The sequence below is a fragment of the Nilaparvata lugens genome, chromosome 4, assembly GCF_014356525.2.
Source record: "Nilaparvata lugens isolate BPH chromosome 4, ASM1435652v1, whole genome shotgun sequence".
Taxonomy (NCBI): Eukaryota; Metazoa; Arthropoda; class Insecta; order Hemiptera; family Delphacidae; genus Nilaparvata; species Nilaparvata lugens.
The window spans coordinates 61,336,687-61,354,467 of record NC_052507.1 but is presented as its reverse complement, the minus strand read 5'-3'; the positions used below and the strand labels follow the sequence as shown (position 1 = coordinate 61,354,467).

Here is a 17,781-nt window from a genome sequence, read left to right as displayed (position 1 = left end):
GCAAGCCTCTGTTCTGGTTTACGCACAAAGTGAACCACATCCTCTTCGTCTCTCAGTTGCATAGGGAGCAGAGCTTCACAGGATCATTGTTTTGCAGGAGCCTGTATAAAATCGCGAGTGAGCAGCCTATTTTTTCTTTACTCTTAAATGCATACGTAAGATGTTGCTTCACACACAGTGGAAACGTTCCACGTTCTATGTTCTTTATACTTTTTATTTATGTTAACTCTACTAATGAATCCAGCTAAATTGTAAGAAACTACCTCAAATCAATATAATTGAATATTCCGTATAGTATTATCTTCCAGATTGACGTTTTTCTCTACTTTGGCTGGCCGCGTTTTGTACGAAGAGAGTCCAGTTGTAGCTACCGCAGTGTTCTGTTTCTGATGGGCGGTTCGTTTACTTCTACGCGACGCAGAGAATGCTGATTGCGAGGCCTTCTCAAAATACTTTTTCAGTGCATCTTCTGTTAAATTACCCCAAGTTGTATAATTTCCATTGATTAGAAGTCCGATTCCCTTGATTTTAACGTCATAGCCAGCATCCCGCAGTTGCCTTTGGATTGAATACAACTTCTTCTTCTTTTCTCTCGTTTCCTTGTCATAGTCTGGAGACACATATAGCTTACAGGATTTTAATCTTGCACAATTATTTATAATACTCTGTCTCTTTATGTTCGATACCAATGACAACATTATTGGGCGTTTGACACCTGGGCCAGCAGTTCCCAATCGTTTGACAAAATCTATATCTGCCTCTTTCAGATCGACTTTCATTACACTATAACTCAAATCCATTATCTTCTCCATAATCTGCTCACGCCTCTCACCCTCTTTCTCCTCCATTCCATAAAATATAAGATTTTTCTCTCTACGCATGGAATCTATTACTACCCGTTGCCGCGATACCTCGATCTTCAATCTATCATTCTCCTCAGCCAGCTTATCCATTCTTTTATTTTGCTCTTCAAGTAACGATGGAATATTCAATTCACTAATCACTTGCTTAATAATTGTGAGCGTGCTATCGTTGATCTCATTTTTTATTTTCTCCAGCATTGCAAACATAACTTTCTCGCTTAATGCCATCCTGAATTTAGTTCAATATGATATAGCTAACTAGAATATTTGTATCCATTAATTATTTGCAAATCAAGCACTTTGTAAACTCTCCAACTCATAATCACAACTCAGCGCAAAAAAAAATAGGACTAGGTGACAGAGGAAGCTGAGGGGAAGGCCAAGAGAGCTTTCAAGGCTTTTTGGAAGAAATAGGAAGCTCCTGAGATGACAGGCGAGGTAAATTATAGAAAACATTGTAAATGATTATATCTGTATTCAAAATACCGCGTTCTGATGAACAACTATCTACTAAGAAGTAAGATGAAGACATCAACCAAAATGGAAAAATGATTCATGAATCTGAAGCGTCCAAAGATACTATAGTGGTAGATGAATTAGAAGATAGGGAAAGTACAATTCAAGAGTTGATACATCCAATGATATATTGTACCGTATTGAATTCAAGTGATATGGAGTCGCAAGAACAACTGAACTTAACCCTAGTAGAGTCAAATGAATCCTTAGGTGAAGATTTTGTTGGTTTCCTCGATCAAAACGATAGGAATTGTAATAAACCTGAACTACAAGAAGTTGATGATTCAAATTTAAAGATTTCAAATGATCAAGTCAATAATTCAAACAATGATGCTCAACAAAACATTGAAGATTCTATTGCTCAATCTAGCGATTCACTTTATAATGTAAATTCTAAAATGGATATCTTAATGAAGTTTCTTGAATAACAAAACAAAAGTATAAAAAATGAATTTAAAAAACAAGATGAAGCAAAAAATGAAATTAAAGTGAAATTAACAGTGTAAAAAATGAAATTAATGGTTTAAACCAAAAACTTAACAGACAAAATGATAGGTTTGATGAGAAGTTTAATGAAATAAAAGCACAGTTTCAAACAATAATCAGAAAGTTGAATGCCAGGACAAGAAAATTGAGAAGGTTAGGTCAGAACTAGACAAAAAATTACAAAACAAGAAAGTAGGTTAGATCAATACTGTATGAAAAATAACACAGAAATCGAAGAAATGCAGGTCAAAACTAAAAAACTTGAGTACAAGTAGGTCAGGTAACCGAAACAATGAACAATGATACAAGTCAATTGAAAGATAAAATTAATAATATTAATGAAGAGATGGAAAATGTTAGGGCTAGTGTTCACAAACAATCACCATGCAAATCAATTTAGAAGATAGGATCACTAAGAATCTGAATATTTTGGAAGTTAGCAGAACGAAGAAGCTGTCAAAGTCTGTACCTTACAGTTGGATGTAGAGAAAAACAGTGAAACAGTTGATAAATTACAGAAAAGAATCTCATCACAAGTGAACTTTGTACCGCAAGTAAATAATTGCTTTCCTTCTGACAAATACGAATTTCAAATGTCGATTGACAGGAGAAATCCTATGAACTTCATCAATAGCTTAACTGAATATTTATCTCGTAACCATATTACTGAATGGGGAAAAATAAAAAGTATTTGGACAATAATTTGAATAAAACTTATCACAACAAGAATGGTGGGATTTTGTAAAAACCGATATTGACAGTTTGAAAGCTTCAAAAACAAATTCATCTCGAAGATGTGGTCGCAAGATATCCAAAGAAAGCACGACAAGAACTTCAATTTGGAAATACGTCATTGTAGTAAGTTAACTTTAAGTGAATATTTTATTTCCAAATTTAATATCTGTAAAAATTTAATTCCGGCTATTGACAAACACAATTTTTGAAATGTTGAAAATCATTACAGTGAAAATATAATTACCGCTGCAATTGTTAGGAATGTAAAGAATGCAGAAGAATTATTAAGGTGTTGGATGCATTCAGTTTTTAGATGAATATAGGGTGAACAAAAATCAAAACAATCAAGAAAATCAAGATAGGAATCAGTCAAATGACAATCGAAGATTTGATCAGGTAGGACGCAATAATTTTGATAATAGAAGAAATAATAACAACTTTCAAAGATCAGGTTATCAACAACGTCAGGAAGATCGTAGACAATCAAATAATTCAAGTACAAGTAGGTCAGGTAACCGAAACCTGAACAATGATACACGTCAATTGAAGATAAAATAATAATATTAATGAAGAGAATGGAAAATGTTAGGGCTAGTGTTCACAAACAATCAGCCACCCCCACTCTCCGCTTCGTGATATATCTGCTCTTGAAGTGTGAGATTTAAAAAAAATTTTCATTGAGCTTTGCTCTTTCAGGGCTTATAACTCTCCAACAAAACAACAACGCATACCAAAAAAATCTGGTGTGGTAAACTCACACAACTTTCCTTGCTCATTGATCTATGAGCCTCATTCTTAAACGAGAATAATCTAGGGGAATAACATTATGCCGATTGGCGGCTAAATAATTTTATTAAAACTATGATTATACTATCGTTATTGTTTTCAGAGTACATTTTCATTTGTTTAAATTATGAAATTTGAGGATTTTTTAAAAGTTGTCAAAACAGCTGTTCTACAAATAAAATATCGACGTGTGTTCTTTTGAATAAACTGCTCTACCCACCTACCTCAAGCACGAGAAGGACGTTACAAAGTAAATTTCTCAAGGATGGGGTTGACCCCCTGTTAGTTTCTCAGGGAGGAGAGTCATGTTAGTTAATAGAGCTGATATATAGCTATACAGGGTATGAATCGGTCAAGTCATATTGGAGAAAATCGTGAAAACATGGTTTTTTAGTAATTATCCGCCATTTTTCTCAAAAATATTACGGAGCTCCTGCAATTTTCCCAGAAATGAGACTCATGTCAGTTGATAGGGGTTATAAATAGCTACGTATCTAGGGTATAAATTTGAAGAGAATTGTTAGAGCCGTTTTCGAGAAAACCGTGAAAAACATGGGTTTTTAGTCATTATCCACCATTTTTTCCGCCATTTTTTGCTCTTTTTGACCTTATGGGCTATACACCTTTTGAACTATATTGATGAAACAAATCAATGCTGATAATAAGCCTATAGACCATTAAATTCTATTCAATTTGATGCATAATTTCAATATTTTACACATTTCCCTAATACTGTTGCAGCAGTACTATGTTGAGGGAGAAATCTTCACTTTTGCAACATATTGACAAAGAAACTTGGGCAAAATCTTTGGTACAAATTTTTGACTTTACAGCTTTATTGGGGCCAGTTAGGTATCGGAAGTCCCCATCCCTCACCCTAGTGCTACAGAGATGAGGGTATACCGTAGTTAAAAAGTGTTTTTTCCATTTGTTGCTTACATGCATTGCAACTCTTGAGAACAATTCATTCCACAGAGATGATCAACCTTACAAGAATGAAGCTTGATAAATCAAGCTTTGACAAGTTTGTCCAGTAGTGCTTCGTGATATAATATAATAATAATAATAATAATAATAATAATAATAATAATAATAATAATAATAATAAAAGCCTTTATTGATGTTCAAATGCATTACAAGCAAGTGCACTTCTAAAACGTTAATATTATTCTGCTGGCGAAATACCCCATGGATTAAATCCGTCCGGGGGAGAGGAGTAAGTAACATGATATTTGATTTGAAAACAAATAAAGTTGACATTAATTATATTTCTATTCTACATTGTTGGAAAACGATCTGGCATCCTTGCGGAAATAGAAAAAAAACTCTTATGAGGGGTTGAAATTCAGTTGTATGTCAAAAGGTAAATTATTTGACCAATAACTTATCCTGAAAGTTACAGTATTATCTACAACAGTCTCCAACTCATTGAAAGATTCATTTATATACCTTTTACCACAGAGGAAAGAAGCACTACTGGTATGCTTATTCCGTACTTTTACTATTCTTACTAACTCTGTGTAAATTGCTGAACATAATAAATAAATTTATTAAAATCATTAGGGATCAGGATTTTAGTGCAAGCGCAAAATTAGGCAACGCTGCATCCTGATCTGCAAAAATATGGCATTGACCTGCCTGCTCGGTTGTTCGCTCTAGGAGTCACTTTCAATTAGACTTACTTTTAACAACAGAATTCAACGTCTACTTACATCCTTGTATCTCTCTTAATCTAGCGAGAGCTGGACCGCTTGCCACTAATTTCTGAAATTCACATTCACGTGGATGAGTAGAATTTGCTGGAAATGAATTGCACTAGCATTTGATCAAATAATTTTTCACTCAAATTGAATCAATAAAACTTTTACTTATTATTTAAACGGAAATCAGTGTTTTAGAAATAAGTAAAGACGCAGGACGCGATCTCGTGGTAAAATAATGAACTTTTTGGAAGCAACAATTACACGTCATCCACTGCTCTCACCCTGTCAGTGACCCTGTCAGCTGTCACCATTGATACCATATGATTTCAAATTTCAAATTTCAAATTATTCAAGTAAGTTACAATACATTCTGGTTCATACAGGAATCTACAATAAATTACAGTACAACAGCCAATTATGCAACAAATTTCACATATTATGAAAACTTATTAATTACAATGAAGATTGAATGCAACATTAGAATATTGATAATATAGTATTGTAATATAACTACATAAATCAGCGGTGTTTCAACAATGAATAAATGATAATTTCAATGAATAAATATACACCCCACTATATATTATATGTGTTGGGGTATAAGTAATTAGTTGCTTATTGCGTGTAATAATTACTATTTACAAACTTCATTCACTGATATGGGATTAAAGTTTTTTATAATAAAATTAGTAAAAATGTATAATACAAACAAACAAAATTATGGAATTAGTAAATAAATATTAATGTTCTATTAAGGATAATAATAAGAAAGGTTATTTTTAGAAAAATGAAAAAAATTTCTATTCTACATTCTTGGAAAACGATCTGGCATCCTTGCGGAAATAGAAAAAAAAACCTCTTATGAGGGGTTGAAATTCAGTTGTATGTCAAAAGGTAGATTATTTGACCAATAACTTATCCTGAAAGTTACAGTATTATCTACACCAGTCTCCAACTCATTGAAAGATTCATTTATATACCTTTTACCACAGAGGAAAGAAGCACTACTGGTATGCTTATTCCATACTTTTACTATTCTTACTAACTCTGTGTAAATTGCTGAACATAATAAATTAATTTATTAAAATCATTAGGGATCAGGATTTTAGTGCAAGCGCAAAATTAGGCAACGCTGCATCCTGCTCTGCAAAAATATGGCATTGACCTGCCTGCTCGGTTGTTCGCTCTAGGAGTCACTTTCAATTAGACTTAAGGACTCGCCACACCAAGCTCGCCAGTACCGCCGAGGTAGTACCGCTGGTGGTAGTTTTCTCGGCTGAGCACGCCACACCGAAAAACGTCCGCTAGTGGTAGTCTCCGAGTAATGAGTCTAGTAGTGGGGGGAGGGAGTCCAACTACAGTGTGGGAGTGAGACGTACTAGTTGCGTTGTGCTGCAAGGAGGAAGCCGAATGAGTCATCACTATGTGCGCATGCGCTACCTCTTCGAATCGCCTGCCATGTATTAAGGTTGAGTGCGCCACACTGAGCTCGCTTTGTCCGCCGTACTACCTCTCAGCGAAGTTTTGTTGAATCGCCTAGCAGGCGGTCGTAGGTGGTAGTGCGCCGTACTACCGCCGCGGTAGCGAGCTCGGTGTGGCGCGATCAACCTGAATACATGGCTAGCGATTTTTAAAACTTCGCTACCGCCGCGGTAGCGAGCTTGGTGTGGCGTGCCCTTTACTATTAACAACAGAATTCAACGTCTACTTGCATCCTTGTATCTCTCTTAATCTAGCGAGAGCTGGACCGCTTGCCACTAATTTCTGAAATTCACATTCACGTGGATGAGTAGAATTTGCTGGAAATGAATTGCACTAGCATTTAATCAAATAATTTTTCACTCAAATTGAATCAATAAAACTTTTACTTATTATTTAAACGGAAATCAGTGTTTTAGAAATAAGTAAAGACGCAGGACGCGCTCGATACATAGATATATGATTTACAGTGTTGCCGTATTGACTCATCACAGTCTTAAAAACAAACGGCGTTTGGTTCTTCTTGCTCCCTATTCATAATAATATATAATTTATTGTGCTTGGCAACTGTCCAAGTGTAGTTGGACAGCGTTCAACTGAAGGGGCTATTAGGAATGATACTATCGATAGTCAGACAGTCACTCTCGATCAGACACGATCTGACACTGACAGGATCAGAGAGAGTAGTCACTCGTTCTCTTTCACGAATCTTATTTACATAGCCTACTATCGCCTCTCTCCCTTCCTTTTCTTTTTGTCCATAATATAAAATGATTCTCCCTTCTGTCTCACCTTTATAATCATAAGATTCATCGTCCACATTTATAAAAAGGTGTTTATGCAGGTGTCTAGCAATGACTAACCTACTGTTACCTGTTACTGTAGGCTTACCAAATAATTCAAAATATTACAGTAAGAGCTATTTCATTATTACATTTCATTTTTTAAAATAAAAAGTAAGTTGAAGTCTCATACATATGAGATACTTTATTCATCAAATGTAATAAGCCTTGGTATTTCTCAAACTGAGGATTCTTAATTTTTGGTTAATTTTAATGAGTTGTACGTGGTTATGAAAAATGTATTGATTACAAAGTTAGGTGGAAAGAAGGCCACATACATAAGTTGAAGTCTCATACATATGAAATACTTAATTCATCAAATGTAATAAGCTTAAGTATGTAATCAGCTTGTAATAAGCTGAAATAATCAAATGTAATAAGCTTAAGCTTGTAATCAAGCCGTAATAAGCCTTAGTATTTCTCAAACTGAGAAATTGTTAATTTTAATGAGTTGTACGTGGTTATGAAAAATGTATTGATTACAAAGTTTGGTGGAAAGAAGGCCACATATTGTAGTGTGACCATAATTATAATATACTATTATTAGGTGTCTAATCACATCCAGTTATTGGAGCCTCCCAAAACCACTTCATATAACCCTGATCAAGATATCCTCCTAGATTTTGGTGAAGAATGGGAAGAGGAGAAAGTTCCAATGATGCAGACCTCTGACACATCGTCAGTTTCATCAGAGGCAGAAGAGAATGAAGAGGAACCCACATTGACATCGGATGATTTTAATGTAGTCACTCTGGAACAATGCTCTGCTGCATATTTTGCAGGTTACATCGTTCAGAGCTACAGAAGAAAATTCAAATGTAGTGACTGCCATGAAATAATGTGCAACAGTGAGACCCAACTCACTAACAAAAAGGAACTGCTGATATTGAACAGAACATTTTCAAACATCAATGTTACTGAGATGAGTGGATTGGTAGCTCCTTCAGTGAGAATTATGTCAGTAGTCGAGCAGGCATTGAAAGTTTTCAAAAGAATATTAAAAAAAATAGCTCACAAAAGAAACGTTTTGAAAAAACTGATCAATGAAACAAAAAAAGTTGTATCAGTTGAATCACTCACTTGCCCACAATGTGCTGAACGGGGAAAATTCATTCTACAGCACCTGTTCAGAGTACTTGTGCACAAACAGTGCAAGTGGGTCTCAAGTGAAGTTAAAAAAACTGCTCAGGCTAAACTGAGAATTTTGAGGCATATATAATGTTTAGTATAGATTGTAGTGTACAGTTTTTTTTTATAAAGTATATTTATAAAGTATATTTTATAAAGTATATAATTAGCTTAGCATTATTATCATGTAACCTTTTTTCAAATTCCTGATGATTCAACCCGATCTAAATAACAGCAAACCCCATGGTATAACCTTATAAGAGTGCATTGAAAGCATTTTGATGCATATATAATGTTTAGTATAGATTGTAGTATAGTTTTTTTCCGAACGTAGTGAGGTCTATGTTTTAACTTTGATTTTCTTTTGTCTGTCTGTATGTAACGCGATTGGTCAAACGCATTGATAGAATTCGATGAAATTTGGCAGGAATATTCATTTTTCAACTGTGCGTTGATGTATACAAAAGTTTTTTTTGAAATTTTGCATTTTAAGGATAATATGAAAAGAAAAAGAATTCCTCCATACTCTGATATCACTATATATATGATATCACTATCTTCTTTGAAGATAGGATCAATCAGGCTATAGAATTATTCATAATCAATCAGCTGACAAGTGGATTATTCATTGAATGCATTACACACTACACAGATGTCTGTCTGGTCATGTCTATTTCTATAAGGTAGGGTTTCAATATTTTTTATGATGCGTGCCCATCAGTATCAATATTCTCACATTTGAAAAACAAATTTAAAAGGTAATTGAAAATAAAATAAAAAAATGATTAAATGAACTAAATAATGCTGAAGAAATTATAATATTCTTGATTGAAAAAAATTAATTTAAAATAGTTGAGAAATATTATTAACAGATGGAAAGATTATCACGGAACTGGATAAATTATGGGAGACAAATTCAAAAGTGAACTGAGTTTATTAACATAAGTGAGTTTTTGATCTTGGAGAAAACAAATAACAGTTTTTAAGAGTAAATTATTATTCAACTGTGAATTGTGATTCAACTGAATCAACTAGAACAGGTGACATAAGATAGTTGTGGATGAGAAAACTGTGTGAGGTCTACTGTTCACAGAACTACTAGTTATAAAGTATTGATTTAGTATAGTTCAGAGATTAGTCTCACATGACTATTACATTTTATCAGTTTGAATGATTTTAAGAACATTTCCCATGAAAATTGAATCGTCCATGGATTGATAATAATGAGTAGAAAATGTAATTTCTACATTGTAATTTCTACATTTGTATTTCTACATTTCAATTTCAGCATTGGAAAGTCAAGAGAAATACTGTAGTTCAATATTAAATTTTCTTCACCTCTAGAGCTGCTTTCATCCATAGTAACCTGTTATCCATTTGTCATTTTATATGTAGAAATTTATGCAACAATAAATATTTCAACTGAAAATAATTTTAAAACTTTCAAGTTGCTCCAAGCACCATATTATTTTTATGGTTTGTATAAATATTTTTGTAGAGACTTTTGTAGAAGTGAAAATCGAAAAGACCTACTGTAACTCTATTTCTGACTTTTTAAAATATGTAAACTGAATTTTGGTTGCAGAGACAAGGTTCATTATAATTTATGACTCAATTAAAATAATAAATTCAAAAATTTTGCAATTTTTTCATTTGTTTATCACCAACTATCTATTTGCTAATATTTACTTTACAAGTAAGTTTGCATATGAATTTTATCACAAACTCTACTTAATCTGGGAAGCAATTAATTCCAATAATAGAATTATGAGGTAAAACAGTTGCATCTATAATTTGAGAGCAGCTTTGCATTTTATTTCAAATAGATTACTTGTTTGATGATCACTGGTTTATTCATTCAAAAAGTTGGAGATCACATTGAAAACACTGTTAATTAATGTTGAGATTCAAAGTCTCGCTGCTTTCTCTAAATCTATAGTGTACAGTCATTATTAATTAATGAAACATTATAATATTATAATATTTATGTATGATAATTATATTAAAGTCAAATCAATTCTAGTAAGACCGCATTGCCTAGATCAGATCATGATTGTTCATGTAAAGAACTCTGAACAAATGGCAATTATAGTAATCATCATTATTGAGCCAAGTTTTATCAACTTGGGCCTCTCTGTCGCACAATTAGTTCCCACTCACTCAGATAATAATAAGAAAGGTTATTTTTAGAAAAATGAAAAACAGTAAAGAGTGGAATGAAGAATAAATAGTTTTTTATGTAATACATCAGCAACATTAGAGGAAATAGTTAAGACGTCTGGAGTGGAATTCCAAATGAGGCCTAGTGCCTTGACCACACTATCATTGAAATTAGACAACGGTTTGGAAGTGTTTGATTCAAGCAGATCAGAAGGAATAGTAGCAAGAACTTCAGGAGAGTTAGACAACCATTTCCTAAGCTCAAAACCACCCTGAGCTAATGTACTAATCAATTGTTGAACTAAATGTTTAGCTTCTGTAACCGAAGAGGAACCAGAAATAAGGTCATCAACGTAAAAGTGATTTTTTATAACATTAGCTACAGCAGAGTTGGGTGCCGTATCAAGATCGGCCAAATGATGAAGCGTACGAGTAGCTAAGAAAGCTGCCGGCGAAGTGCCGTAACTTACAGTATTCAAGGTGAATTCTTGAATGGGTAGAGTAACATCAGATCTCCAAAATATTCTCTGAAGGTTACGGTCTGAGGGATGAACTAATATTTGACAGTACATTTTAGTAATGTCCGCAATGAAGGCTATTTGATATGTGCGAAAGCGCAGAACAATATCGAACAGTTCAGGCTGAACTGTATGACCAACATACAATACTTCATTAAATGATGTTCCAGTGGTAGATTTAGCAGAAGCGTCAAATACTACACGTAATTTTGTAGTGGTCGAATCAGGCTTAAAAACCGGGTGATGGGGAATGAAGTAACATTTTTCATTATCTGGTGCTGGAGGCACTGGTGACATGTGATTCAACTGTTGATATTCTTCCATGAAAGCTGTGTATTGAGTTTTTAATTCAACATTTGATGATAACCGTTTTTCTAATGAATGAAATCGGTTCAATGCTTGAAATCGGGAATGACCCAATGAGTGGAAACTATCCTTCTTGGGAAGAGTGACCATAAACCGTCCATCTTCTAGACGCGTGGTAGTGGTTGTGTAATGCCTTTCAAGTTTCAAAACCTCAGGTGAGGGAGGAAGCAGAGGAGAGATTTCTTCCAACTTCCAAAATTTCTCTAACTGATGAGAGACATCATTTGAAGTTAGAAAATTCGATGTGACCCTACAGGGAGCGGCCACAGGCGAAGCAGGGAGGCACAAACGAAGTGCTGCAATAGGACGAATAGTTTTACAAGAACCAAATATCACCCAACCTAGACTAGTTTTCTGAAGAATAGGAGCGTTTTGAGCCAGATACAATTTACCAGGCTGAAGTATAGATGCGAATATGCCAGCACCAAGTAACAAATCTACAGGTTTAGGTTGATCAAACAATGGATCCACTAATTTGAGTTCAACAGGAATTGAAATTTTAGAAAGATCAATGTTCACACTAGGAACATTAGATGATATGCTATCAACTACAATACAATTTTCTTCAACCGACCACAAACGATCAGATGAAGACAAGCAAACTGAATGAGAAATAGATGATTTGGTCTTATTCTCACCTACACTATGAATCAAAGTGTCCGAATACAAAGTAACAAGTGACAATTTTTCAGCCAACCTAGTTGACATCAAATTACAATCAGAACAAGAATCTAGGAGCACGGTTGCCTTAATAAATTCCCCACTAGAAGATTGAACCAAAACTTCGGCAGTAGGTAGCAAAGTGACAGTTGATTGCTGTTGCAAACACAGTGACGAGGTGGAGCTCATTGTGACATGAGAGTTCTTCTGAGGCTGTTCTGCATGAGAAACAGCTTATTTAGTTGTTTCCACATTCTGAACCATGACAGAATTCAAACCAGCATTCTTACCCTTGGAGGGAGCAAAAGATTGAGAATGAATAACATTTGGAGTTACCTTATCCTTAGGAGTGTCTCGCGATTGAGGATACGACCTATGAAGAACAGTGTGGTGACTCTTGCCACAAAGTGTACAAGATTTGTCCGAACAAATATGATTGGGTGTGAAAGGCTTGATGCAATTATAACATAGCCTTTTGTCACGGACAGCATTCCAACAATCAGTAACCTGCAACTTCAATAATTTATTACAACAATTTGGAAAATGACAGAATTATAGGGTTTAAAGCAATAGATGAAAGAATGTGCACAATGAGAATTAAGGAAAAATTCTTCAACATCAGCTTAATATGTGTTCATGCACCCACAAATGAATCTGACGAACATATTAAGGATCAGTTCTATGAGAGGCTTGAAAATGTATATAAGAATACTCCTGAGCATGACGTGAAACTGATACTGGGCGATTTCAATGCCAAACTTGGGAAAGAAGCTTGCCACAGACCAACTATTGGTCCTTACAGCCTACACGATGAGAGCAATGAAAATGGCCTAAGAATGATTGACTTTGCAGGCGGTAATAACATGACTATCAGTAGTACATATTTTAAACATAAAGACATCCACAAAATGACTTGGGCATCACCAGATGGTACAACAAAGAACCAGATAGATCATGTTATGATAGACAGGCGCCATGGCTCTGATATCCTGGATGTGAGAAGTCTTCGTGGGGCTGACTGTGACACAGATCACTTCATGATCAGATTAAGATATAGGCAAAGAATTAATAATGCTGGATTGTCCAAGGGTAAAAAACAACTGAGGTTTGACTGTGAGAAGCTGATGAAAAACCAGAATATAAAGAGAAGTTATCAGCAAAATCTAGAAGAACGACTGAGGGAACCTCTGAATACAGAAAACGCATCAGTAGAAGAAATTTGGAGAGGCATTAGAGAAAATATTGTGAAGACCGCCCAGGAGACCATTGGATATAAGAAAAGAGAAACCAGAAACGCATGGATGGATGAGGAATGCTTGCAAGCCCTAGAAGACAGAAACCGAGCAAGAATGAACATGCTGAACAGAAAAACAAGAGCAACAACAAACCTATTCCAAGAAAAAAGAGCGTATGCCAGACAGCTCTGTCGGAAAAAGAAAAGAGATTTTGAAAGAAGTAAGTTGGAAGAGATAATGGCGTTTGCTGAGGCAAAGAATGTGAGAAAAATGTATATGAGAATACGAGAAGGAAAGGCTGGATTCCAACCAAGAACAAATTTTTGTACAGATAGTGATGGCAATCTTGTAGGAGGGGAAGAACAAGTCATTGAGCGGTGGAGAGAATATTTCAATGAATTGCTTGGAGGAATAGCTGAGGAGGATATACAACTGGAATGCAATCAAATAGGTCCAGAACCATTCATTGAAGACCCTCAGATACATGAAGTAGAGGAAGCCGTTGAATCACTGAAAAATAATAAGGCCCCAGGGGAAGATACAATAACTGCAGAAATGATAAAGGCCGGTGGTCCACACCTTCTCAAAGCTTTACATAGTTTAATTGTTCAAATTTGGAGAGAAGAAGAAATGCCTGAAGATTGGCGGATGGCGGTAATCTGCCCTATCCATAAGAAAGGAAGCAAGACTGACTGCTCAAACTATAGAGGTATCTCCTTATTGAATATTGCTTATAAAGTCCTAACCAAGATAATAGGTAGAAGGTTGATGCCTTATGTGGAAGAAATTTTAGGGGACTACCAAGCTGGATTTAGACCAAACCGATCATGCACAGACCATATATTCACTATCTGTACAATCTTGGAAAAATGCTATGAGTATAATATTGATTTGCACCAATTATACATAGATTATAAGCAAGCATTTGATAGTGTGAAAAGGAATAGTCTGTTAGCAAGTATGATTGAATTCGGTATACCTGGCAAACTTACAAGATTAGTGAGAATGACTTTGAAAGGTACAAAGTACAGAGTGAAGATCCAGGGAAGCCTGTCCAACAGTTTCTTGGCAAGTAATGGACTTAGACAAGGAGATGTATTATCGGCCATGCTATTCAATATTAGTTTGGAAAAGGTTATACGGAGTTTGACAGTTAACCCAAATGGAACCATCATGGATAGGACTCTACAATACATGGCATACGCAGATGATGTGGTCCTACTAGCAAGAAATAAAAGAGCCCTACTGGAAGGATTTGACCAACTTAAGACTGGATCTGAGCAAACAGGTCTCAAAATTAATAATAATAAGACAAAATCCAGGTAGATATAGAAAAAAGTACACAAGAAATTAAGGACATCAAAGATAGCGTTGAGAAAGTGACCGAGAAGTGTGAAAAAAACTGTCAATCAGTCGAAGATCTTCGCTGTGAAAACCAACTGCTGAAAGATAACTTAGAAGTGGTTAATCGTAAATTGATCGAATTGCAGCAACACACTAGAAAAAACAACATAATAGTGTCGGGTGTACCTTTAACTTATAAAGAGGACATGTTTGTAGTTACTCAGGCAATTGCAAATGTTTTGCGCGTGAACTTCCATTACGCCGACATAAATGCAGCTCACAGACTCCAGAAAACGAAAGGTGACACTAGGCCCCCTTCTATAGTAATTTCATTCACGTCTCGGTGCACTAAATCTCTATGGTTAGCAGCGAGAAGACAGATAGGTTCACTATCTGCCAGGGACCTGAATAGTTCGTTTCCAAATACACCAGTCTATATAAACGAGCACTTGACGCCCGAAACAAAAGAAATATTTAACGCATCGAGGCAACTGATGAAAGAAAGAATACTGACTTCGGTGTGGACAACGGACTGCAAGGTGATGGCGAAGAGTGGTGCGGCCCAGCATCCGTTCAGGGTCCATGATATGAGCCAGGTGAAAAGTCTACGAGAGAAGAAAGCGGGAGAAGCCGCCCCGCCCCGGACCGAAGCAGCCCCTCCGCCGCCACCCACCCGTACCGAGGACAACACTACGTCTACATAGAATTATTAATATGCAGCAATTTCGGGTTTATTTTTTGTCGAGAATGAAAACGGACTGTGAGTACTTAAAAATATATTACCCATTTTTGGTTTTTGTAAAATAGTCTATTCAAAAGATAATCCTAAAAAAACAGTAAATGAAAATGGAATGATAGGAATAGGAATAGAAGAAGAATGAGACTTTGTAAGTCTAGTAAATAAATACTCGTAATAACCGATTATAGTCAACACCTGACTACATTTAACTATATAATTATCATTAAATAATACTAGAGGATAAGTTTATGAGATAAACAGTATTCATTTAAACAGCATTACTGAGATATGATTTAAAAAGTTAAATCCTATACAAGATATCTATAAGTTAGATTTAATGTAACTATATGTTCAATAGATTAACATAATTTATTAATGTAAAACGAATACTTCTTTATTTTGTAACTTTTATAGTTTACTCGGTTTTAGTATCAATTTTTAATAAGTAGATTTTTCTGTGAAAAACAGACTCTAAAATGTATTCTTTATTTTTTCTCCAAATATGTAGAGAGTTCTGAATACAAGCTTTCATGCGGCTTCTGTTCAAAACAACCGAGATAATGATTGAAATAATGTCTGTCCACTCATGCTATTCATTATTCCTAATTATTTATTTATTTAATCATCCAATCATTCAGAATTACATAAATTAGATAAATATATCAATCAAATGGTAAATTCCGACAAAAGAAAAAGGAAAGAGAAAGAAAAAGACAAAAATAGTAGATAAAGGAAGCCCGATAAAACTTTGATAGGAATTCACTTCTTCCATATTTTTGAGATAGTGAGGCTACTGTACTATGCAGTAAATGCTAACTCGCAATCCTATTATAGCAGTGAATACTGTCTTATTAGAATTCCCTTTACAGCTTTAATGAAATGAATGCCATGAGCATAATGAATTTATAATGGATATTAAGCTGAATACAATTTTATTATTTACAAATTAAAAAATTCAACTTTTTATTTAGGCCAGAGACACTTTAATTTTTTTTTTTTAAATATCTATATGTGTTTGATACTTAAACTATGTAATTTTAATTCAGTTTATTAAGGTACAAGGTAGTCATCTATTACGAACACTCAGTTATTATTATTTTTTATTTTTTTTAAGGATAATAAAAGCTGAAATAAAACATACATATTCTTAACTAAATATTATTGCAGTTCATGATCGAAACAAAATTACTCACCCAATATTCTTATAGAATTTTTTTTTTTTTTACCTGAAGTGGTCTTCTTTTACTAGCATTTTCAGTTGTAAATGTATATATTGAATAATTGATTTATTAATTAGTAGATCAACCTTATCAATCTAATTAGGGAAATGAAATTTCTATTAGAGAATTAAATAATAAGCATATTAATGACTGAAGTGAATCAATCATAATATAGGCTTTAATATTAAATCAACTAAATTATCGTTTTTTTCTAAATTCAAGTAACTTGTACTTTCAGAATAACATTCTATTTGAATTAAAGCAGAAGCGCTGAATTTTTATTTATTTTTTCTTCGTTATCAAGGCTGTTATAGAATGATATAATATTTCTATTGTTACGAGTAGGTGGAGAAAAAAAAGAAACTCATATCATAATTCTTTTGTCATTATTATTATTATTGTTATAATTATTTATTTATTTTTTTTTACCTAGCATGCCAGGAGGCCAGCTATTATTTACGTATGATGAGAAATTCTTTCGACGAACTTGATGTTTCTTTAATTAAATGCACAGAGTGTGCAGACATGATTAATTTTACCAATAACTTTAATAACCTAGAATATGCAGTGAATTGCGGGGCATTGGGTCTCTCGGTTATACATCAGAACATACGCAGCTATAGGAGAAATTTAGATGATTTTTTAACAGTTTTACAGGGATTAGGGCACAGATTCAATTGTATAGTCTTGACAGAAGCTTGGCTTAATGATGATTGCGATCCGACTTTAATTCCAGGCTATCAAGCATTCAGATCATACAATAGCTTAAATCAGAGTGATGGATTGATTGTTTACATAGATGAAGGGCTCTCAGTGACATGCAGTGAGTTTCGTTTAGGCGGTCTAGCTACCTGTCTCTCCTTATCTTTTAACTGGGCGGGGGCGGCCTGCGAACTACTCGCGGTTTACCGCAGCCCTAGCACTAGCCTTTCAGCATTTGTCGATGCATTGAACGTTTACTGCAATGAACGATCGTCTGGTGTCATCCATATCCTAACTGG

The 17,781-nt window shown here is 34.5% G+C and overlaps 1 protein-coding gene across 1 annotated transcript; it reads left to right on the top strand.

The window, feature by feature from the left end:
• The first annotated feature begins 12,832 nt into the window (after positions 1 to 12,832).
• On the top strand, positions 12,833 to 15,525 carry LOC120351088. The gene is made up of 2 exons (XM_039427052.1): positions 12,833 to 14,131; positions 14,968 to 15,525. The coding sequence occupies exons 1-2, from the start codon at positions 12,833 to 12,835 to the stop codon at positions 15,523 to 15,525; spliced, it is 1,857 nt and encodes a 618-aa protein (XP_039282986.1).
• The last annotated feature ends 2,256 nt before the right edge of the window (positions 15,526 to 17,781 follow it).